At 39.0% G+C, this 26,123-nt stretch overlaps 1 protein-coding gene across 1 annotated transcript in view; it reads right to left on the bottom strand.

Moving 5' to 3' along the window:
- LOC150085725 (coiled-coil domain-containing protein 149-A-like) overlaps nt 1-26,123 on the bottom strand; it is a 187,398-nt gene that overhangs the window by 40,041 nt on the left and 121,234 nt on the right. The window contains exon 8 of the mRNA XM_090374663.1: nt 8,645-8,780. Within this exon, the coding sequence (XP_090230789.1) occupies nt 8,645-8,780 (136 nt within the window). The remainder of the gene's footprint in view (nt 1-8,644; nt 8,781-26,123) is intronic.

The raw sequence follows: 26,123 nt of genomic DNA on the forward strand, positions 1-26,123 counted from the left end.
CTGTTCAAGGTTCAGGCCTAAATGGATGTTGGATGAATTAATGAGCCTCATGGCAGAGAAGAAAAAAATCATGGGATGCATATAAATTATCAGGTGACACAGAAGCCTATATGGCAGTCTGTAATAAAGTCACAAAGGAGGTTAGGCAGGCGAAGGCAGATTATGAGAAATCTTTGGCAAAGGACGCAAAGAAAAACAGCAAAGAGTTCTTTACTTGTGTAAACTCTAGAAGGAAGGGGATGAATCAGATTGGTCCACTTGATATCTATGGTTCAACTGTTGATGATCCTGCTCAGGTAGCTGATAAACTGAATGAATATTTTGCATCTACATTCATACATGAGGAGTTATTCAAGGAGGGGAATGCTATAAGTTTATCAAACTCTAACAGAGAGCTAAGTGATTTTGTAATAACTGAGAGCAAAGTGGAGGAGAAATTGTTGAAGTAAAAAATAATAAAAGGCATCTGGGGCAGATGGAATCTAGCCAGTTATAATGATGGAGGCGGCAAGAGAAGTAAGCAAACACTTAGCCATAATTATAAGAACATCCGTATAGTCAGGAGAGGTCCCTATGGACTGGAGATGAGCAAATGTATCCCCATTTCACAAAGGGGGTTCAAAGGGTGATACAAATAATTACAGACCTGTTAGTTTAGGTTCTGTTGCAGGGAAAATAATGGGGTCCCTGGTTAAAGAGGTGATATAGGATCGCATAGACAAGACAGCAATAATAGCTCAGACACAGCATGGATTTGTTAAAGGGAAGTCTTGTCTGACAAATTTGATTAGATGCTACGATGTGGAAACAAAGGAACTGGAACTTGCAAAAAATTATTTTTATATCATATACTTGGATTTCAGGAAAGCTTTTGATACTGTTGCACATGAAGACTGCTATACAAATTGGAGCAGTATGGCATTAAGGGCAAGTTACTGCAATGGATAAAGGGATGATTGAGTGGGAGAAGACAGAGTGGTTATCAATGGACACTGCTCTTCATTGACTAATGTTAATAGTGGAGAACACCAGGGTTCAGTGTTGGGACCATTCTTGTTTTCGGTATTTATCAATGATATCGATGAAGGTATATCAGGCTTAATGTCCAAATTTGCAGATGATACAAAGGTTGGTGGGGTTGTTAATGACAGTAAAGACAGTATGCTACTGCAACAGGATGTAGAAAAGTTAGGCTGATGGGCTCAGAAGTGGCAACTGAAGTTTAACATTCACAAATGCAAAGTACTCCATATGGGCAACAGTAAGAAATACAAGAGAAACACCAATTGTGAGGTACTACACTTAGGCAGCTAGGGGAGAATGAAAAAGACCTCGGGGTAATTGTGCAGTCAGATATGAAGTTCTCTGAGCAGTGCAGATGGATTTCCGGAGCACGTCATGGAGTTTTGTCAATTATATATAGGAACTTTGCTAGCAGAGAATAGGAGGTGATTATCCCCTTGTATAATGCAATGATCAGGCCAAACCATGAGTGCTATATATAGGTGTGGAGGCTTTATTTTAGGAAAGATGTAGAGTTGCTGGAATGAGTACAGAGAACAAGATTGGCGAGAGGAACAAAAGGGGTGCACTTGCAAAGAAAGGCTTAAGTTCTGCAAGTTGCAGCATCTGGAGACTAGGCACCTGCGAGGTGATCTGATTGAGTTGTACAAGGCTTGAATGGTTTGAGCAGGCTCAATGCCGATTGGATACTTCCGGTTGGTCAGATTAAGAACCTGAGGGGGCACAGATTCAAACTGAGGAAAGACAGTTGTTGTAGAATAGATGTGTGGAAGATTGCCTTTAGCCAGCAGATGGTTGATTGCTGGAGCAGTCTTCCATCTGTTGTTGTTGAAGTTGATTGCTGAAATAAATTTAAGGCTGAACTGGATAAACATTTGGAGTAAATGGATGGGTTAAATGGGTTTTTTTTTTTTAGCTGATGCTGTTTAAGCTTGCTTTCTTGCATCATATGCCTCAACTAATACTCTCCAGGTTCTGCAATTTGAAGAACATAAGCCTTTCTTGGTAGGAGCATCCCTTTGAACCCATCACTAACCTTGTTGCCCTTCTTTGTACTCGTTCTAGCAACAACATTGTTCTGTATCCTTCCTAAAATGAGGCCTCCAGACATGTACACTGTACTCGACATGTGGCTGAACCATTGCCTTGTACAATGGGATAATCACCTCCCTGTCCCTGCTAGCAAAATTCCTATATATCATTAACAAGACTCCATGACCTGCCCTGGCAGACTGTCTGCACTTCTCGGCAAACTTCATATCTGACTGCACAATTAGCATTAGCATTAGTAGAGGCATATGATGCAAGAAAGCAAGCTTATTCAGCATCAGCCAAAAAAAAAAAAAAAAAAAAACACACACCACTCCCATTTCACCCCTCCGTTCGTTCAAAATACCTGTCCAGTTGAGCTTTAAATTTGTTTAGGCTATCAACTTCAACAACAAGTGATGGAAGTCGGTTCCACCAACCAACCACCCGCTGGCCAAAGGCAAATTTCCGCACATCTATCCGACATCCGTCCTTCCTCAATTTGAATTTATGCCCTCTGAGCTGATTATTCTGAGCAAGATGAAGAATCCCATTGGCATTGAGCATGCTCAAACCATTCAAAGCCTTATACACCTCTATCAGATCACCTCTCCAGTGCCTAGTCTCCAGACTCTGTAATTTGCAAAACTTAAGCCTTTCTTCGTAAGAGCAACCCTTTGTTCCATTCACTAATCTTGTTGCCCTTCTCTGTACCCGTTCCAGCAGCTCCACATCCTTCCTGAAATGAGGCCTCCAGACCTGTATACAGTACTCAAGATGTGGCCTAACCATTGCCTTATACAAGGGAATAATCACCTCCTTATCCCTGCTAGAAAAATTCCTCTTTATCATTGACAAGACACCATGAGCTACTCTTGCAGCTCGTCTGCACTGCTCAGAGAACTTCATATCTACCTGCACAATTATCCCCAGGTCCTTTTCATTCTCCACCACTGTCAGTGTAGTACCGCAGAGTTGATACGTTGCTCTGGGGTTACTGTTTCCCATATGTAGTACTTTACATTTGTCAATGTTAAACTTCATTTGCCACCTCTCTTTTTACCCCCAGGTCTTTTTTCACTTTCCATTTTCCTGAGTGTAGTACACAGTTGGTACGTTTCCCTTGGGTTACTGCTACCCATATGCAGTACTTTGCATTCGTCAATGTTAAAACTTCAGTTGCCACTTCTCAGCCCATTTCCCCAACTATCTAGATCTATTTGGAGTAGCATACTCTCATTACTATCGTTAACAACCGTGCCAACCTTTGTACCATCTGCAATCTTGGACATTAAGCCTGATATACCTTCATCAATATCATTGATGAATACACAAAACAACACTGGGCCCAGCACCAAACCCTGGGGAATTCCACTCGTAACATTCGTCCACGAAGAGCAGTGTACATTTATTACTATTCTCTGTCATCTCCCATTCAACCATTCCTTTATCCATTGTAGCAACTTATCCTTGATGCCATACCTCTCCAATTTGTAGAGCAGTCTTCCATGTGCAACAGTATCTAAAGCTTTCATGAAATCCAAGTATATGATATAAAAATTATTTTTTGCATCCAGTTCTTTTGTGACTTCATTATAGTATCCAATCAAATTGGTCAGACAAGACCTCCCTTTAACAAACCCATGCTGTTTCTTAACTATTACTGCAGTCTTGCCTAGATGATCCTGCAATGCTTCTTTAACCAGTGACTCCATTATTTAACATTTTAAACTAAGAGGTCTATAGTTAACTGTGTCCCTTTTGTGAATTGTTGATACATTTGCACACCTCCAGTCCATGGGGAACTCCCCTGATTCCAAGGAAGCTCTCCTAATTATGGCTAAAGGTTTGCTTACTTCCTTTTTTTGCCTCCTTTAATTTAATTGGATAGATCCCATCCACCCTAGGTGCCTTCCTTATTTTTAACTTCAACAATTTCTCCTCCACTTTGCTCTCAGTTATCAAAAAATCACTTAGCTCCCTGTTAGAGTTTGATAAACTTCAGGCATTCTCCTCTTTGAATAAATTCTCATGTGTGAATGTAGATGTAAAATACTCATTCAGTTTATCAGCTACCTAAGCATGTTCATCAATAGTCAACTCATCTATATTAAGTGCTCCAATCCGATTCATCCCTTTCCATCTAGAGTTTACATAAGAAAACTGTTTTCTGTTTTTCTTTGCATACCTTGCCAAAGATTTCTCGTAATCTGCCTTTGCCTGCCTAACCTCCTTTGTGACTTAGTTACAGATTATTTTATAGATGCCATAGGCTTCTGTGTTGGCTAATAATTTATATATATCCCATACATTTTTCTTCCCTGCCACGAGCCAGCCTCATTAATTCATCTGACATCCATTTATGTCTAAATCTTAAGCAGTATTTCTTAGTTGGCATGAAAAGCCTAGTGGCCTCCAAGATGAAGTCCCTGAAGGTTTCCCATTTAGAATTCAACATTGGTAACATCATCAGTTGATCCCACTGTATAGAATTTAAAAACTGTCTGAGACTCCCATAGTCACCTTTTCAAAAGTAAAAGCCATTCTCTTTACCCTCAATGGCAGTTACATCTTTAAGTAAATCCCACATCAGTACATTGTGATCACTGTCACCCAGTCTGTGTTTTCCCCCAAGCTAGCAATTTTCCGACCCAGCTAACACTGCCTCAACAGCATCAGCAAATATTCTTGCACCACTTTCCAATTAAGTGTTCCTTTCTCTGCAAATTCTTAATGCATGAATAATCACTGCTGATTATCATATCAAGAGTATTACTCCCTCTGGTTGCCTCTCAAACATGTTGCTGTAGAAAACAGTCATCCAATAAATCCACGAAAATCTTGCTAGTGCGCGACTGACTAACCCACAAGTTCCAGTCAATATCTGGAAAGTTAAAATCTCCCATTATAAGACATTCTGATTTACTGGCCCACTATTTCTCTGCACAACTGCTCATTATACTCATCAGATTCATTAGGCCTATAACACACAGCTACTCTCATTTTCCCTTTCCCAGTGCTTATGTCACAACAACAACAAACTGACTCAACGTTGCACTGTCCATTATTGTCAATTGGATGCACTTCCTTAAATTTTATTTGTTTCTTAAATAACAGCATAATCCCTCCTCCCTTCCTGTCTATCCTTTCTGTAATCATTGTATTCCCTAAATTCAAATTCTGCACTGTTTATATCTGTGTGACACCACGTCTCTGATATCCCAACAATATCCAACTTTGATATCTTGACCAGCATTTCAAACTCCTCAAATTTATTAACTATACTCCTAGCATTGGTGTGCATGCAAGTATACATGCACCTGTTTCTACTCTTAGTTACTCTAACAGCCCATGTACTTACTTGTTCCACTATGACTCCTAGCAGTCCTGGAAATCTGGAGGACCTTGCTTTCCATGCTGCTGCTCATTCTAATAGTAGCAGTGCAAGAAGCACTTTTGCTTCTGCCTGCGGCCACTGTTAATCTTTTAGTCTGTGTTTTCCCCCAAGCTAGCAATTTTCCGACCCAGCTAACACTGCCTCAATAGCATCAGCAAATATTCTTGCACCACTTTCCAATTAAGTGTACCCCATCGCTGTAGAAGCAATCTCTGCTGTCTACAAGCACAGACCAGGTTGGAAAAAATTCTACCCCATGAGCCTTTCACAATCTGTTCAAGCCTGAACTGACTGACAAGGCTGTCATCAAACAAATACTCCCTGCTGTCGTGTTTGGGAAAAATTGCAGACACTTTCACATTCAACCCTAACTTGTGACTTTTTTCAACATTGAACTGTACTTGTTGAATAAATCTGCAGGTCTCTTACTCTTAATGTCATTAGTTCTAATGTGTACAAAAATATCACCTTTTGTGCCCTTAAAAGATATCTACTCTACAGCATCATCAACTTTTGCCCCCTTGGTGGACATATCCTGGTTTTCTTCCCCTATCCTTCTTGCAGTATACATTCCACATCCCACTGACAAGAGTCACCTACAATAACTAGTTCCTGTAGGACCAGTGCATTTTGCATTGGAGATTGCCTGTGTTGCCTGATGCACAGGGGTGCCTGCCATTGAACTGAGGGCTTGATGGGCCTCATTAATTTCTTCGAGGGCATTTACCGTATACCTCAAGCTCTCATAGATGCCCATCAGAACGCTGAGTTGGCACCTAATTTCTTGACACTCTAGGGACCTAGCAAACACAAAAAAGACATCCTCCTTGGCCTGATTATGTCCTGTTTTAGAAAGGTCTGCAAACATTTCACTTATTTTTTGAGACTGCGATTCGTTGGAGAATCGCCTCCTTCGTCTCTCTCCTCTCCCCCAAGCCACAGCACTCTCGTTAGTCTGTGAACGTTGCTTTGCAGCTCTAGTCTGGGTCATGATTTCCGTTTAAATACAATTTAATTAACAATGAAATTTAATAAGATTAATAAATGTTTAGCGTAATACAGTGCTTTGTATTATGCTATCTATTTTTAAGTTATAGCTTACACTATCAGTTCGAGATATATATATGTTATGCTATTTCTTATCGACTACAACATGGCGGCTAGTTCAACAATATTGGCGCAATCACTGGTGAGTCGTAACTTCCAAAAATCACTAGTTTAATTTAAAAAAAAGTAGCTAATGAATGCTACTAAACCTACTTAATATCTTTGTAGAACAATATGCAGTATGTTAATTTACAAAGAATACAGTAAAAATATCAATACAACTTATCCCTTTACAGCAACAGCAGCCAAAAGTCCACCGACTATTCTCTTCAGCAACCAGAGTGCCCTCTATTAAATTGTGTTTTAGAAATAACTTAAAGAAGCTTAGTAGCATTCCTTAGCTTATTTTTTAAATTTCGCTAGTGATATTGTTAGTTACAACTCAGTACCCATACCGCAATTGTATTGGTATTTTGGTGTAAATATTGTCACATAACCAGTAGTACAGAAGAATATTAGGGATTTCATTGTGATAAATATGTAGTTTGAAGGTTTTAATCTTAACAAGTACAGTACAGTACAGTTTTGAGCAGGGCAGACAGGCCGCAAGACTAGCTAATGGTGTCTTGTCAATAATATACAGGAATTTTGCTAGCAGGGATAAGGAGGTGTCCCCTTGTATAAGGCAATGGGCAGACCACATCTTGAGTACTGCATACAGGTCCGGAGGCCTCGTTTTAGAGCAGCTGTAACAAGTTCAGAGAAGGGAAACAAGATTGGTGAGTGGAACAAAGGGTTGCCAAGAAAGACTTAAGTTCTGCAAATTTCATTGTCTGGAGGCTAAGCACCTGTGAGGTGATCTAATTGAGGTGTGTAAAGCCTTGAATGGTTTGAGAAAGCTCAATGCTGATGGAATTCATCCTCTTGCTCAGATGACCTGAGGAAGAGGATGAATTTTTTTCAAAAATTTTTTTCAAAGCTTTCAAAAAAGCTTTGAAAAAAATCTTTTCAAAACTAATTAGATAATGCATAAAAAAAAAAAAAAAAAAGATCTGTATTTCCTATCTGTATATCTGTATTTTCAAATTTAGGAAATACAATTGTAGAATAGATGTCAGGAAATTTGTCTTTAGCCAGCAGGTGGTTGACAGTTGGAACAAACTTCCATCTGTTGTAGTGGAGGTCAACAACTTAAATAAGTTCAAGGAAGAATTAGAGAAACATTTGGAGTGAATAGATGGGCGAAATGGGAAGTTTTGTTTTTTTTCCCCCCGTGGCTGGCTGATGCTGTATATGCTTTCTTTCTTGCATCATATGCCTCTACTAATGCTAATAGGAGTAAGTTTCTGCAATCAACAAAAGGCTGGTTGAGTGCCAGAAGGCAGAGAATGGCTATTAATGTTTATCAACAGACTCCCTTATTGTTTTTAATATTTTTTAATGATAATGATTTTACACATATAAAGTTTAATATTTAAGTTTTCTGATGATACAGAAATGGGTACGATGGTTAATGATAATAATCATGGTATGCAACTCCAACAAGATGTGGATAAAGTAATGATGTTTAAAACTAATACACTCTTTGGGACTCTACTTTGACACCAACAATTCCCAAACACATCATTTGGTGGCAGCAAATTCAAAGTAGTGGAGAATGAAAAATCCTAAGGGTGACCATAAAATATAACAAAAGTCTTGGAGCAGTGCAGACAGTCTTCCAGGACAATTCACGAAGTTCCGTCAATGATATTACAAGAAGTTTGTTAATAGGACAAAAAACTGTGATTATATGTGATGTATATGGCAATGGCTACAAAGAAGAGCAACAAGATTAGTTAAGGGTACAATAATCCTGTGGAAATACACTTCTACAGACAAAATACATAACAGTATAAGCAACAAACTTAAATGCCACTAAATTATTCAACTGCCTTGAAGTCTGAATTTGGTATCACCTGATCATGGTGTTCAGATGTTCAGTACTACAACTATTGCTGGTGTTTCTGCTGTCAGTAATTCTTGAAAACTGCTGTCTTGGTTGTTTTTGAGTCTGAATCTCTTGTTGAAGCCTTCTGCTATATAATTTTTTAATAATAATAGGTTTAAATATCGTTGGTATTTCACTACAAACTAGATTAAACTTACTTGTTTGCTTTCTTCTGATGAGAAAGTGCTATGATTTTGTCATTTAGAGATTCAAACAGGGCCATCACTAATGTTCGGATATCAAGTGGTCCATCTGACAACTCCAAAAGGGGATTACTTTGTAGCAATTGTTGAACTATAAAGACATCGAAATAAATTACAACAGAAATTTTCTTAATTTGATGAATAAACTGTGGGCGAAAAATTTACAAAAATTGCTAAATTTGTTTTATTGAATGCAGACTACATTGATATTTTTATACCCTTATTTCTATTTAAACATAATAATACATTATCCTCCAGCACAGCATTTTCAACTTTTTTTAATGAGACACTTTGCATATCATGAAAAGTGACTTATTAAAGTTTATCAGGTGCAAGCATTGTTTCTCCCTCCTGAAAACATGGATTTATTTATTTTATCCAACAAAACTTGCAAAGCAACTACAGAACACATACAATTTAAAATAAATACTTACTAATTCCACATGGCTTTACTTTTCCCACATAATATAAGGTTAACAAACTGATGGATGAATACTAAGATAACAGTATAATAATAATAGAATAATAATGTTAAATTGTGACTTTCCATAGTTACATTTCATTATAACTGCCTCAAATATGCCTCAGTACCATGGAAAATACTGAGGGAGTGTATGTGATCATTTTTGCTACTGCTTTTATCATAAGAATTCTGTCACTTTTCTTATTTGATTTATTCTTAAACAAAAACTTATAACCACAAATTGAGTGGGATCAGGATGAAGTTAGCATTAGTATTAGTTGAGGCATATAATGCAAGAAAGCAAGCTTACAGAGCATCATATGGCTTCTTGAACATTAAATAATGGCTGCCACCTGGCTGAACAGAAATCCATCACCTTTGCAAATGCCATGAACTTCAACGGTACACAACACCACATCCTTCCACTACCACACACTTTTTAAATCTCTGGCCGGTCTACACAGAGTACACAACATGGAGATGGAAGTTGCAAATTCATGGAAAAGTGCAAAGTGTGTTAGTTGTCTGACGGCACCAGGGGTTTCCCCCATCTCTGTGTTGTGTACTCTGTGTAGCACAGAGATTTATAAAGTATGTGGGGGAGTGAAAGAATGTGTAGTGTTGTATACCGTTGAAGTTCGTGGCATTTGCAAAGGTGGTGGATTTCTGTTCGGCCAGGTGGCAGCCATCATTAAATGTTCAAGATTCCATTGCAACTATCATCATTAAATGTTCAAGATTCCATATCAACTATCATGACTGGAAGGTGCCCTTCAATATTTAATGCTTTGTGACTAACAGGAGATGGTTAGTTCATCCGAATACATATAAACTACAATGATTTCTGGATTATCTTGTGTCAAGGCTATTTATTTGGATTATAAATATGATTGGTCTGAATAAGTAACCTTGGAAGGCATCTTCCCCTTCGATAAGAAATATTGATAAGTGCATTCTGATATCATACCTGAAAAGGACAAAGATGTAAGAACTTCTGAATTATTTGAGGGATGTGTCATTTCGTCCCCAGATGATACACATCCATAAGAATCCCATGATAAAGCAGTGTCAAAAGTTTTCTCAATGTCCAGGCTGAACATTAACAGATGTCTCATGACAAAGGCATTGCAAATATGGGATTCAACCTTTAGGAGTAAACCTGTTTTTTGCAGAATCATACTGGTGATCACTTAGGAAATTGTGAACATAACCAGATATCTTGGTTTTTTGGCTGAACCAGGTGAGCCCTACATTATTATTATTATCATCAGCCATATGGTGCAAGGAAGCCTGAAGCTTCCTTGCACCAGCAGAAAAAAAAAAAATTCAGAAATACCCTGAGGGGGGGAAGAGAGAGAGAGAGAGAAAGAACAAGAGTCAGAAGTAGAAGGAAATCACCAAGAAAGAGAAGAATGATGATATCCAGCTCAGAACACTAGGTGTGCAAAGCCCATACTCACCAGATGTGAGCACCTGGGGTTAATGTGCCATCCTATCAAAGGATTTTTCTCAAACAGCTTGAAAGGATATTAGTGCATAATTTGGGGAAGGAGGAGTCCTTTCCCGGTTTTGGCACAGCACATATAAAGGAGTGGCACCAAGAGAAGGGGATGGATGCTTTCTGAAAAAAATCCATAAATATCAAGACATGCAAGCCTTTCACATATCTAATCCTTTTTCACAATGGTATGTTACATTAATGACTAGCATCACAAACAGAAATATAAACAAAAGATATTTATTAATATTTAAGGCAAAGCTAAGTAATATTTGACAGGTGCTCTCAAAATATTCCAAAATAAGCATTTGCAACCATGAGCATTACAACAGTTTTGGTAAGCCTGACAATTATGGCTAAATGTTATCAGAAGCCCTCTTGCTTTTTATCATTTTAAATGGAAAACAAAATGAAAAGTTCACCAGGTACAAACTAATATTTAATTGAACTGCCTCTGGCCCTGATGACAGCAGCACACTGTCGAGGCATTGACAAGATCAATTTCTGAAGATAATCAACTGATAGTTTGTGGTTCCAAAGAAAAATTATGGCTTCCTGAAGTTCACGAAGGGTCTTTGGTTTCTTTCTGGTAACTGCAGATTCCACACGATGCCAACAGTTCTCTATAGGATTCAGGTCTGGGCTATTTCCTGGCCAACTAAGAGTTGTAATGGACTGTTCTTCCAACTACTTTTCCACCAATAACAAATGTAAACACACCTCTAATGCAGAAATGAAGCTAAACTAACTACAAAGTGCCTACTTACACTTTTCGCCCGATGACAAGGAGCAGAGTCGTCCTGAAAAATGCAGTTACTTGGCCGGTTAAAATGGTCTCTAATGGTTGGCAGCAATTTGCCTTCCAATATAGCCAGATATCCATTGGCATTTACAGAACCTTTTATAAACTGCAGGTGACCTACTCAGCGATATGAAATGCACCCCATATAATTTGGCTGGTAAGGAATTTTACTGTAGACACCATACAGTCCAGATGGTATTCTTCACCACGTCTATGGCAAATCATTTGTCTCCCATCAGCCATGCAGGTTGAATTTCTTTTTATCCGAGAAAATAACTGACTTCCACTGAGCGAGGGTCCATTTGACATGCTCCTTACACCAAATTAATCGGACCTTTTTCATTTTTTGTGTGAGGAGGGGCTTCTTCTTAAGATGACGGGCTACAAGTCCAATTTTCAAGAGGCGTCTTCTGACTATTACTGCGCTTGCTACCACTCCTGTATGTTCTTCCCATTTTCTTTTCAGCTCAAACAAAGAAGCTTTACGGTTTTTAAGGCATAAGTACTTCAAAACGCAGTCCTGTTTTGACGTAGAGACTCATTTGCGTCCGGTTCCTTTTTTCCTGTCAGCAGAGCTAGTATTCTTGAGTTTGGAAAGAAATCTACTCACTGTTGGCTGATTACAAGACACTCTATAAGCAATATGATGGGAAGAACATCCTTCCTCACATAAAGCAACAATAGCACTCTTTCTTTGTGGCGTGAACTGCATGTAGCTCGCCATCCTGATCCGAGTAAGGAATGATGGCAACTCTTGCAGAGCATGCTTATATAGCAGAAAGTAACAGCTGATGCAATATTATGTCATCATCTATGCATATCAATCTTATCTGATGCAATCTGTAAGAAATATTGCCATATACTTACATTATTCGGACGACAATTACAATTTTAAGGGGTGATACACTTTCTTTGAAAACTAGTGTAGATGCAATAATCACATAGATGTTTAATCATGCTATAATGAATAATGTTTCTTGCTGCACTATTTGGAGTCTCATTTAAATATTATTTTAAGTTTCAGCAGAATGAACAACTGGTTACAAGGAAGAGAAAGTTTGCCTTGAAATTTTCTGTAGCTGCTTTGATGTGTTTGAAGGAAGAAAATGTGCAATACAGAGACAGATGACAGAGTAACAATCTGCTACAGCATTTACAATTTCAGTATCACGTCCAATTCACCAAATTATTGGAAAAGGAAGTATTTATTTTTCATCCAATGTTTGTATTTTTTTCCAGATAATTTGTGGATCAGTTTTTTAGTAATACTTTTAGCAATCCAAGATATGTTTGGTTTTCTGATTGTTCTATAAGAGTCAACATTTGTTTTCTGCCTGAAGCTAAGTTTTTTTGTAAGCAGTTAGTTTCATGGTAGTGAGGAACTTTAGGAAAAGGTTCTAGTCACGGTTTTGGCATGCTTTGCATTCCACCAGGTGTTCCGATGTACACACTTCCATAGGTGATTCTTGCTAGATAGTGATGCTGGATATTGTCGACCCCCCCAAAAAAAAGAGCAGCAAAGCAATGGGCACAAAGTAGCAGGAGTGCTGTGGCTCAAAGGAGAACCGAAGGAGACAATTCTTGAATGCATCACAGCTTAAAATAATGTGCAACTTGAGAAATGTTTGCAGACATTTCTGGAACAGGACACGATCTAGTCAAGCAGGATGTCTTTGTGTGCGTGTGTGTCAGGTGCAGAGAGTGTGAAGAAATTAGGCACCAACAAAGCATTCTGATGGGTATTCATGAGAATTTGAGGAGTAGGGTAGATGCCTCGAAGGAATTATTTCTGAAAAAAATCCATAAAGATGAGCTGCCTCATCAAGCTCTCAGTTGCACAACTCAACGCTAGAGCTCACCCTTGTGCATCAGACAACACAGAGGCAAACAAGGCAGAATGTGCTGGTCAAGGGTAAAGGGAATGGCTTTTGCTTTCATAAGGGCACAGAGCCTTCAGACAGTTTTTAAACTGGTGACAGTGGAACTAACTGATGATGTCACCAACAGTAAATTCTAAATGGGAAGTAAAGTAAACATAGAAGCTACTAGACATTTCATACTAACAAAAAAATAGTGTTCAAGGCTTAGACCTAAATGGATGTCAGATGAACTATTGAGCCACATGGCAGAGAAGAAAAGTGTGTGTGGGATACATATATAGTATCAGGTGATAGAGAAGTCTGCAGTAGATATAAATTAGTCTGTGTTTGTTCAAGTCACAGAGGAGGTTAGTCATGCAAGTGAAGGCAGATTATGAGAAGTTTCTGGCAAAGAATACAAAGATAAACAGTGACACATTATGCTTATATTAACAGTAGAAGAAAGAGGTTGAATCACATTGGGTCAATTGATGTCTATGGGATACTGCTGATGACTCAGGTTGCAGACAAATCAAATAGCTATTTTGCATCTACATTCACACAGGAGGAATTCTTTAGGGAAGGGGATGCCAGAAGTTATGTTATCAAACTCTAATGAGGAGCTAAATGACTTTATCATAACCGAAAGGAAAGTGGCAGAGAAACTGTTGATGATGGACATAAAAAAGGCACCTGGGGCAGATGGAATCTATCCAATTATATTAAGGGAAGCAAAGGAGGTAAGAAAACCTTTAATCATAATTATGAGAGCATCCTTGGATTCAGAGGAGGTGCCTACAAACTGGAGATGTGCAAATATATCCCCAATTCATAAAGGGGGATCAAAAGGTGACACGAGCAATTACAGACCTGCTACCATAACATCTGTTCCAGGGAAAATAATGGAATCACTGGTTAAAGAAGTAATTCAGCAGGACCATTTGGAGTGACGTGATTATACTGCAATCACAGCATGGATTTGTCAAGGAGCGGACTGGTCTAAATAATCTGATAGGCTACTATGATTGTTCATTCTCACTTGACAAAATTGTGTTTGTTTTCATTGACCACAGTTGTAATACTAGAGTACATGCAGTGAAGAAAGAACTGGATGCAACAAATAATTCTGACATTATATAATAGTATTTGCATTAGTAGAGGCATATGATGCAAGAAAGCAAGTTTATATAGCATCAGTTAACCCCCACTTTTCACCCATCCATTATGCTCAAAATGTTTGTCTAGTTCTGCCTCAACCTCCAACATAATAGATGGAAGTTTGTTCCAACTATCAACAACCAGCTGACTAAAGGCCACACAACTATTCTACAATTAACTTTAAATCTGAATTTATTACTTGCCTGAGGGGCAAGTAATCTCAGCAAGAGGAAAACTCCATCAGCATTAAGTTTTCTGAAATCATTCAAGGCCCTATACACCTCAATTAGATCACCTCACATGTTCCTAGCCTCCGACACTGCAATTTGCAGAACTTAAGCCTTTCTTGGTAACTACAACCCTTTGTTCCGCTCACCAACCTTGTTGGCGTTCTCTGTACTTGTTCCAGCAACTCTGCATCCTCCCTAAAATAAGGCCTCCAGACCTGTATACAGTACTCAAGGGTTGGCCTGACCAATATATGAGGTTACTGCTACCCGTATGCAATACTTTACATTTTTCAATGTTAAACTTCAGTTGTCACCTCTCAGCCAATCTGCTCAGCATTTCTAGGTCCTCTTGCAGCAGCATACTGTCACTAACAACCCTACCAATCTTCGTATCGTCTTCAAACTTAGACATTAACCCTGATATACCTTCATCAATATTATTGATAAATACAGAAAACAACAACGGGCCCAATACCAAACCCTGGGGGACTCCACTAATAACATTAGTCCACAAAGAGTAGTGTCCACTGATTACCACTCTCTGTCTTATACCACTCAACCATCCTTTTATCTATTGTAGCAACATCCCTTAATGCCATACTGCTCCAATTTGCACAGTAGTCTTCCATGTGCAAGAGCATCAAAAGCTTTCCTAAAATCCAAGTATATGATATCAAAATAATTTTTTGCTCCAGTTACTTTGTGACCGCATCATAGTATCCAATCAAATTTGTCAGACAAGACTTCCCCTCAACAAACCCATGCTGTGTCTGATAGTTTGGGTGGTGCCAAAACACACAAATTAATAAAATTCATTCATCATAATTGTATCACTTTTTGTTCACTAAACTCCTGAGTTAGTTCTCAGAGACAGTGAGAAAACCCAATTCACCAATAAGAGGTGGAACTGATACCTGTATTCTATAAAATATCTTTTTCTCATTGTTCTGAGTTGAGCTGATTAAATCAGACATTTAACTATTTTCAGTGACCAAGAACACCAGTTTTCAATGGGAACTTGGCATTTATAGGATTGTAGACATTTTTGTATTAAAAAAAAAAAGGGTAATACCTTGCATACAGGCTGGGCTGATAAAGATTGTATTACTTAAGCAATCTGATGCGTCCTAAATCTTTACTTCTGCCTGTAGTCTCTTTGGATGACTGGAGTCAAGCTTCATTAGAAGAGTTATGTCTTGAATGTGTAGACTCTAATGATAGGTATATGCTGGTGTCTACAATAGCTCCTTTAAACGCAAATGGTAGAGTCACCTAGGTCTAAAGCAGTAATGGTACAAGCAAACAGTAACGTTGCAAAATAGAAGTAGCACAAGTAAAAAATAAATGTAAACCTTCATATAAAAGACACAGGAAGTTTCATAAGAAATGCTTGATCGCTGGATGCTTGGCATTAGGACCAAGGTATGTCTGCCAGGAGCAAAAGTTGATGACGTTGTAGAGCTGATATCATCTTTTAAGGACACAAAAGATGATATTGTTGGCACTAATGATATTAAGAGTAGGAGAATGGCAGAATTACTTAACAAGTACAGGTCAATGTTGAAAAAAAAGGCAATAGGTTAGGGTTGAATTTAAAAGTGTCTGCTATTCTGCCCAGGCACAATAGCAGGGGGTATATGATGAGAGCCTTGTCATTCAATTCGACCCTGGAGAGATTGTGCAAGGCTCAAGGAGTAGAATTTTTTTCAGCCTGGTCTGTGCTTGTTAACAAGAAAGACTGCTTCTACAGGGATGGGATACACTTAAATAGAAAGGATGCAAGAATATTTGCTTATGCTATTGAGGCAGTGTTAGGAGGGTCTGAAAACTGCTAGCTTGGGAAGGGGATACACAGACAAATAGATTAACAGTAGCCACTGGCAGAGGTGAAAGTTATTCCTGCACTGCTTCTATTGGAATGAGCAGCAGCCTGGAAAACAAGGTGCGGGGGATTTCAGAGATTGCTGGGAGTTATTGTGGAACAAGTAAATACATGGGCTGTGTTAAGGTAGCTATGAATAAGAACAGGTGCATGTATACAGGTGGTCCTTGAGGATGTCACAAATATTCTCTCAGGTATGCCAGACAAGCTGTGCTTGCTACCTGGGAGTCTCAGACGCTAATGGAAGTGATATTTGGGTGACACTCAAGTCAAGTGGACCTAATTTCGGCAAAGTTCAGATGGTCTGTGACAGCCAAATCCTCTACTTGCACTTCACAATGGAGGGACAGTAAGTAATCCTGGGTAAAACCTCACACTGTGGGTGACCACCCAGGTGTGTAAACAGGGATCGAGGTGTGACATCCACATGACACGGAGGAATGTCGCCCCTGTGTTACCAGGTAATACTAGGTGTTAAATGACTCTCATCAACCGGTGCAATACCACCATTTTGTTTATTGGTGGCTTGAAATGGTGGAACCCATGTTTAGTCTCCAGATCAAAGTTCTGGGCAATTCGCACCCCTCTTCCATCTTCCATCATGCAGTATGATTGATGACCTTTGAGGTTATGATGAACACCATGGTGAGATTCAAATTTCCTTACATTTCGAGGGTACAGCTCTAAAATGATGTTTGCAGGCTGGCCACTAGTTAGTACACCAGACTGAACCTATTGGTAACTCTCTAGGAGGCTTCCGGATCAGCTAGTGTATAATCTTGCTGCCTCTACTCTGTCAGATATTGACTAGAGGGAGTCCGAGTAGTGTGCATGTGGAGGTCATTGTCGAGGCCACATTTTCTTACTACTGAATACACCATGAATTGTCAAACTAATAGAGCAAACTTATCTGCAAAAAGATCTAAACCTCCTAAACACTTCCTAGTTCATTTCACCATGGTCTTACTTCTAATCTCAATGATGTCCATTTCCACTTACAGTGTGCCAAAACCCCTCGTACTTTTTCTGACAGAATCTCAGTTATCAGTTGATTCAATCACTGTTCATCTCAGTTGCCCAAATTATTCGCTGTATGATTCCTTTCACCTCAAAGGTGGTACTTATGTCCGTTCCGATATTCCCTGTCAGAGACTTAGTAATTTGGAATCTCCTCTTTTCGATTTTCTTAACCACCCGCTGGCTAAAGGCCAGCAGGTGGTTAATTGCTGGAACAAACTTCCATCTGTCGTCGTCGCGGAAGTTGATAAGTTAAATAAATTTAAGGAGGAACTGAACAGGCATTTGGAGGGAATGGTGTGATTTTTTTTTTTTTTTTGGCTGATGCTGCATAAGCTTGCTTTCTTACATCACATGCCACTACTACTACTACTCTGGCTTAAAATCTCTCTCTACCTCATTCTATCAAATTCATCTATTGTCTCTAACATTCTCTCAACTCCACTAATCACTTGGAACTCTGACTTCCTCTCTTTGCAACTTGATTTTCTCCACTCCAACTTTCCTAGCAGTGAGGTAATTTTCCTTGGTGATTTTAATGTTCACAACTCCAGCTGGCTTCTGTTTTCTAGTCACACAGACCAAGCTGGTGGATATATACAATTCTTAATGACCTTGCACAGACTATTCATTTACCTACCAGAATACCAGACAATCCTAACTATAAACCCTTGATCTTTTTCTCACAAACAACCCTTGTAAGTACACAGTCGAAGTAAGTGATCCATTAGGCACATCAGATCACAACTTGGTGATTGTCTCTTCTCCAATGGAGCCTTTATATGATGGCTATTCATAACCTTGTGTTGTTTGGCATTACAAGAATGAAGAATGGGATGACCTGCAAGATTTCTTTTCTTCTTTTCCTTGGTCAGATTACTGTTTCAAAACTCCTGATGTCACTGTTTGCTCAGATCACGTCAGTGAAATTATTCTTGCAGGAATGGAATCCTTTATTCCACACTCCACCTTAAATTCTTGTCCTTTATCTAAACTTTGGTTTTCCAATAAATGTGCTAAAGCTGTTCAAGAAAAGAATTTTGCATATTGTAATTGGCTCTTTTCCAATTCTTCAGTTTCATTTTCTGCCTGCACCACAGCGCACAACAATTGTCAAGCTGTGATTAATCAGTCCAAACTAGATTTTGAACAGGCTAAGAGTAGGAAACTTGCTTCTTGCCCTAATGGTAGCCGAGCATTCTGGTCTCCTGACAATCCTATTGGCCACAACTTTTGCCCATCTCTGCTCCCACCTCTATCAAAACCAGATGGATCTATTGTCACTTCAGCCAAGGATAAAATGACATGCTAGAATCCCATTTTTTTTCCAACTCATGTATTAATGATCTTGGTAAAACACCTTTCACCATTCCCAGTAAGCTCCATTTAATACCTCCCGTGGTCTTCCGTCAAAAGGACATCAAAAGGATTTTGACGAATCTTGATGCTAAGAAAGCTCCAGATCCAGTGGTATTTCTCCACTTGTTATCAAAACTGCGCTCCTGAACTTACTCCTGTTCTTTGTTGCCTTTTTTCACTTTCTTATTCCAAAGATGGTTTTTCTTCTGCTTGTAAATTTGTTCATATTCAGCCAGTTCCAAAAAAAGGGTGACAGATCCATCCCATCCAATTATCATCCCACTGCAATTACTTCTACTCTTTCTAAAGTAATGGGGAAATCAATTAACCGCCAATGCTTAAACTATCTAGAAGCCTTCCATCTGATCAACGATCGCCAGTATAGATTCCACCAGTGTCGATCCACTGGTGATATTCTAGCTTATGTTACCCATTTATGGACAAATTCAATGGAAAAATATGGTGAAACAAGCAGTTGCCCTTGACATCTCAAAGGCTTTTGATTGTGTTTGGCATAAAGGTCTTATAAAAAAGCTTCCATCTTATAGATGGCCAACTGTTTTTTGTAATTGGTTATCCAGTTTTGTCTCTTACCGCTCACTGAGGGTTGATGGTAAATGGCTCTCTATCTTTTAACTTCTTCACTAATGCATGGTTCAATTCAAGGTTCGGTTATTTCCCCCACTCTTTTCCTCTTGTATATTAATGACATTCTTCCATTGACCAGAAATCCTATCCGTAGTTTTGCTGATGATAGCACATTGCATTCCACTTTCTAGTTTGAAAAACCTCGCCCTCCTCAATCAGCTTCAACTTCTCAAATATCCACTACCAATTCCTTAAATGCCAATACCAATCAAAGTTTAGTAAATAAATTTGATGAATTTGAGGTATTGCTCAAAACATCAAAGGCAGATATTGTTGGGATATCAGAGACATGGTGTCACACAGATATAAGGGATGCAGAACTGCAATTTGGGGAGTACAACGTCTACAGAAAGGATAGACAGGATAGGAAGGGGGGGAGGGGTTATGCTATTAGTTAAGGAACACATAAAAACCAAGGAAGTGAAGCCAGTCGACATCGCTGGACAGTGCAGTGTTGAGTCAGTTTGGTGTGATATAAGCATTGGGAGATCAAAATTGAGAGTAGGAGTGTGCTATAGGCCTAATGACTCTGATGAGTATAATAAGAAACTGTACAGGGAAATAGAGTGGGCCAGTAAATCAGAGAGTCTTATAATGGGGGATTTTAATTTCCCAGATATTGACTGGAATTTGTGGGTTGGTCACTCACACACTAGCAAGGCTTTTGTGGATTTATTGGATGATTGTTTTCTACATCAGCATGTTCGGGAGGCAACTAGAGGGACTAATACTCTTGATTTGATTATCAACAGTGATTCTTCATGCATTAAGAATCTGCAGATAAATGAACCACTAGGTGGCAGTGATCACAGTGTGCTGAAGTGGGATTTACTCAAAGAGGTAACTACCTTTAGGGGTAAAGTGAAGGGTTTGTTTGTTATTTGGTTTTTAGGAGCATTAGCAACTAAAGCCATATTGCTCCGGGATATGCGGTGGTCATTCCCTGACCTTTCCGCATTCTCCGTATTTGGTGGTGACGGGCTCGAACCCCGGTCTAATCAAGAAGCGTGTGCTATGCACTGCTGCTCCTTCCCACCTGGCTACGGAGGCGCAAAGTGAAGGGTTATTGCTTCCATAAAGGCGACTACGATGGACTGAGACAGTATTTAAATTCTATACAGTGGGACCAACTGATGATGTTACCAACAGCAAATTCAAAATGGGAAGCATTCAAAGAATGTATCTTGGAAGCTACTAGGCTTTACATACCAACTAAGAAATATTGTTCAAGGTTTAGGCCAAAATGGATGTCAGATGAACTAATGAGGCATATGGCAGAGAAGAAAAATGCATAGGATACTTACAAATTAACACATGACACAGAAGCCTATGATAGATACAAGTTGATATGCAACCAAGGTACAAAGGAGGTTAGGCAGGCGAAGGCAGATTACGAGAAATCCTTGGCAAGGGATGCAAAGAAAAACAGCAAAGAGTTCTTTACTTATGTAAACTCTAGAAGGAAGGGGATGAATCAGATTGGTCCACTTGATATTGATGGGTCAACTGTTGATGATCCTCCTCAGGTAGCTAACAAACTAAATGAATATTTTGCATCAAAATTCACACATGAGGAGTTATTCAGCGAGGGGAATGCCAGAGGTGTATTCAACTCTAGCAGTAAGCTACAGAATCTTGAAATAACTGGGAGTAAAGTAGAGGAGAAACTGTTGAAGATAAACACAAGAAAGGCATCCGGGGCGGATGGGATCTATCCAGTTATATTAAAGGAGGCAGCAAAGGAAGTAAGCAAACCCTTAGCCATAATTATGAGAGCTTCCTTGAACTCAGGGGAGGTACCCATAGACTGGAAATGTGCAAATGTGACCCCAATTCACAAAGGAGGATCAAAGGCTGACACAAATAATTATAGACCTGTGAGCTTAACTTCTGTTCCAGGAAAATTAATGGAGGCACTGGTTAAAGAAGCACTGCAGGATCATTTAGACAAGACTTCAGTTATAGCTCGGACACATCATGGTTTTGTTAAGGGGAAGTCTTGCCTGACCAATTTGATTGGATACTATGATGCAGTCACAAAAGTACTGGATGCAGGGAATAGCTTTGATATTATATACTTGGATCTTAGAAAGGCTTTTCATACTGTTGCACATGGAAGACTGCTACACAAATTGGAGCAGTGTGACATTGGAGGCAAATTGCTGCTATGGATAAAGGGGTGGTTGAGGGGAAGAAGACAGAGAGTGGTAATCAATTGACACTGCTCATCGTGGACTAATGTTATTAGTGGAGTCCCTCAGGGCTCAGTGTTGGGTCCATTATTGTTTTCTGTATTTATAAATGATATTGATGATGGTATATCAAGCTTAATGTCCAAGTTTGCAGACGATACAAAGGGTGGTAGGGTTGTCAAGGACACTACTGACACTATGCTACTGCAACAGGATCTGGAAAGGTTGAGCAGATGGGCTGAGAGGTGGCAAATGAAGTTTAACATTGACAAATGTAAAGTACTACACATGGGAAACAGCAACCTCAGAGCAACGTATCAACTCTGTGGTACTACACTGACAGTGGTAGAGAATGAAAGGGACTTGGGGGTGGTTGTGCAGGCAGATATGAAGTTCTCTGAGCAGTGCAGACAGGCTGCAAGAGTAGCTCATGGAGTATTGTCAATGATATACAGGAATTTTTCCAGCAGGGATAAGGAAGTGATTATTCCCTTGTATAAGGCAATGGTCAGGCCACACCTAGAGTACTGTATACAGGTCTGGAGGCCTCATTTCAAGAAGGATGTAGAGCTGCTGGAACAAGTACAGAGAAGGGCAACAAGATTAGTGAATGGAACAAAGGGGTGCTCTTACAAAGAAAGGCTTAAGTTTTGCAAATTCCAGTGTCTGAAGACTAGGCACCAGTGAGGTGATCTGATAGAGGTGTATAAAGCCTTGAATGGTTTGAGCATGCTCAATGCTGATGGGATTCTTCCTCTAGCTCAGAAAAATCACCTGAGAGGGCATAAATTCAAATTGAGGAAAGACAGATGCAGGATAGACATGCGGAAATTTGCCTTTAGCCAGCGGGTGGTTGGTTGGTGGAACAGACTTCCATCCCTTGTAGTGGAGGTTGATAGCCTAAATAAGTTTAAGGCTCAGCTGGACAGGTATTTTGAACGAACAGAGGGGTGAAGTGGAAGTGGGTTTTTTTTTTTTTTTTTTTTGGCTGATGCTGCATAAGCTTGCTTTCTTGCATCAAATGCCTCTACAAATGCTAATCTCCAGGTAATTCTCCAGTGGAGCAAAGACAACTTAGTTGATTTCAATCCTTCTAAAACTCAGTCCTGTGTTATATCTCACAAAAAGGAGCCTTCTGCTCCTATGTTCTGATCTTTGGTGACACTCCGACTTCTAGGCAAAATGATATCTCTCTTTTGGGGATTACCCTGACTTCTAATCTCTTGGCACAAGCACATTAGAAATATTGCTTCCTCTGTATGTAAAAAACTTGGTTTTCTTTTTCATACTCAATGTTACGTTTATTCCAAACCGCTGTTGAAATCTATACAAATCGCAAATCCACCCCATCATGGAATATTGTTCCCACATCTCAGGCAGTGCCCCAAAACCTCTCTGGGGCTCTAGATTCCATTCAGAAGAGGGTAGTTAGGTTAATTAATGACTCTGCTCTCTGTCTCATACATGTACTGTTTCTGCAGCATGCCTTTTCTACAGATACTGTTTTTTGTAATTGGTTATCCAGTTACAAAAAACAATTACAGGCACTGTTCTTCTGCATTGGCTTCTATAATTCCCACTCTCTCTTTCAAAACAGTCCGAACACATGCTGCCACCATCCATTTACTGTCCAACTTCAAACTCACAGAACCAACTTTTTATCTTCCTTGTTTATTCATGCAACTGCTGTTTCTGGAACAACCTTCCTTCAAATGTATTTCCTAAAAATTATAGTCAACAGAAGTTTAAGTCTAATGCCAACAAATATCATCTTTTGTCTTCTCAACCTAGAACCCATGCATGGTAGTGTGCTACAGGTTCTGATACCTCTCGTGTTTGGGATTTTCATAAAAAAAAAAAAAAATTGTGTGCACACAAATGCAAGGAGTTTGGTAAATAAATTTGACGAATTTGAGATGTTGGTCAAAACATCGAAGGCAGATATTGTCGGAACATCAGAGACATGGTGTCACACAGATATAAGGAATGCAGAATTGGAATTTGGGGAGTACAATGTGTAGAGAAAGGACAGACAGGATAGGAAGGTAGGAGGGGTTATGCTATTAGTTAAGAAACACAAAATATAAGGAAGTGCTGCCAGTTGATATGGGTGGACAGTGCAGTTTTGGGACAGTTTGGTGTGACAAACACTGGCAAAGGAAAACTGAGACTCTGATGAGCATAATGAACAACTGTACAGAGAGATAAAGTGAGCCATTAAATCGAATTGTCTTATAATGGGGGATTTTAATACTGACTGAAACTTTTGGGATGGTCACTCACAAACTAGCAAGGCTCTTGTGGATTTATTGAAAGATTGTTTTCTACAGCAGCATGTTCGGAAGGCAACTAGAGGGAGTAATACTCTTGATCTGACTATCAGTAGTGATTCTGCAGATAAAGGAACCAATAGGTGGCAGTGATCACAGTGTGCTGATTATTATCATTGTTGCTCTTATATTATTTCTCCTTGATTGGGGGATTACACTCAGTGACGCATACTGCTACCAAGTACACAGGGTGGTGGTAATGTCTGGTGTTACTGTTGGTCGAGGAACTCTGACTATCCTACGGGTAGGATATTATTATTATTAGCCATATGGTGCAAGGAAGCCTGAGGCTTAATGCACCAGCCAAAAAAAAAAAAAAAAAATCAGAATTACCCCGAGAGAGAAAACAAGAGTCAGCAGTAGAAGGGAATTACCAAGAAAGAGAAGAATGATGATATCCAGCTCGGGACCCTGGGTGTGCCAAGCACATAATCACCAGATGTGAGCCCCTGGGATTTGATGTGGGATTTACTCAAAGAGGTAACTGCCATCAAGGGCAAAGGGAAGGGTTTATGCTTTTGTAAAGGAGACTACAGTGGCCTGAGACAGTTTTTAAATTCTATACAGTGGGATCAACTGATGATGTTAGCAATGTTGAATTCTAAATGGAAAGCATTCAAAGAATTAATATTGGAAGCAACTAGGTTTTTCATATCAACTAAGAAATATTGTTCAAAGTTTAAGCCTAAATGGATGTCAGATGAACTAATGAGACAGGTGGCAGAGAAGAAAAATGCATGTGTACATATAAATTAGCAGGTGACACAGAAGCCTGCCTATGGTAGAGAAAAGCTGGTCTGTAATCAAGTCGCAAAGGATTAGGCAGGCAAAGGCAGTTTACAAGAAATCTTTGGCAAAGGATGCAAAGAAAAACAGCAAAGAGTTCTTTACTTATGTAAATTCTAGAAGGAATGGGATGAATCAGATTGGTCAATTTGATATCCATTGGTCCATTTGATTTGATGGTTCAACTATTGATGATCCTGATCAGGTAGCTAAGAAACTGAATGAGTATTTTGCATCTACATTTGCACATGAGGAGTTATTCAGGGAGGGGAAATACCAGAGGTGTACTAGTGTGGTAGTGAGCTAAATGATTTTGTAACAACTAAGAGCAAAGTGGAGCAGAAACTGTTGAAGATAAACATAAGAAAGGCACCTGGGATCGATGGAATCTATCCCAGGTGCCTTTCTTATGTTAAATATATTAAAGGAGACAGCAAAGGAAGTAAGCAAACCCTTATTCATAATGATCAGAGCTTCTTTCAGAGCTTTGGACTCAGGGGAGGTACCCATGGACTGGAAATGTGTAAATGTGACCCCAATTTACAAATGAGGATCAAAGAGATCATTGATTGAGAACGAGGGTAGCCTTTGCGGACGTACATTTGTACCGCTCCTGGAACAGAGAAGTTTTTTTCTGATTTATTTTCTGTTTTATTAGCTTAAATTGGCATATTAACTTATTTTCTAGAGTATTTTTATATTCTTATTTACAATACTTAGATTAAAGTAACTTAGATAGAGATTTTGTAGGTATTACTTCGTATCGGAAAGGGTATCAAATCCACGTGTTTACCGTTCGTAAATAGCCGCCATTGCTACGCGATACAAAATATCTCGAAATAGATAGCATAAGCATAATATAGTATAGTATAGTACATAATATTGTCAATTAATCAGATAATTAATCTTGTTGAACTTCATTGTCAATTAAATTGTACTTTTAACTATACATATAACGACTTGGGTTACGTAACATAAATAATTAGTAAAAAATAAATAATTAATACTTAACTTGATATGGAAGTTATATAAAGGGATTTCGTAGATAACACTCGATACCGAAACATAAATATAGAGTCCTCCAAATAGGCCTCTGGGGTTGGGTATATTCATACTATGATTTTTTTTTAGTGTTTCTCACCAACCATTGAAGTAAAAACGAAAGACGAAAAACCAAATTCTTAAAATTTTAATATTTACAATAAATTTA

This window comes from Mastigoproctus giganteus, chromosome 5 (assembly GCF_048544385.1).
Source record: "Mastigoproctus giganteus isolate SK-2022 chromosome 5, ASM4854438v1, whole genome shotgun sequence".
Taxonomy (NCBI): Eukaryota; Metazoa; Arthropoda; class Arachnida; order Uropygi; family Thelyphonidae; genus Mastigoproctus; species Mastigoproctus giganteus.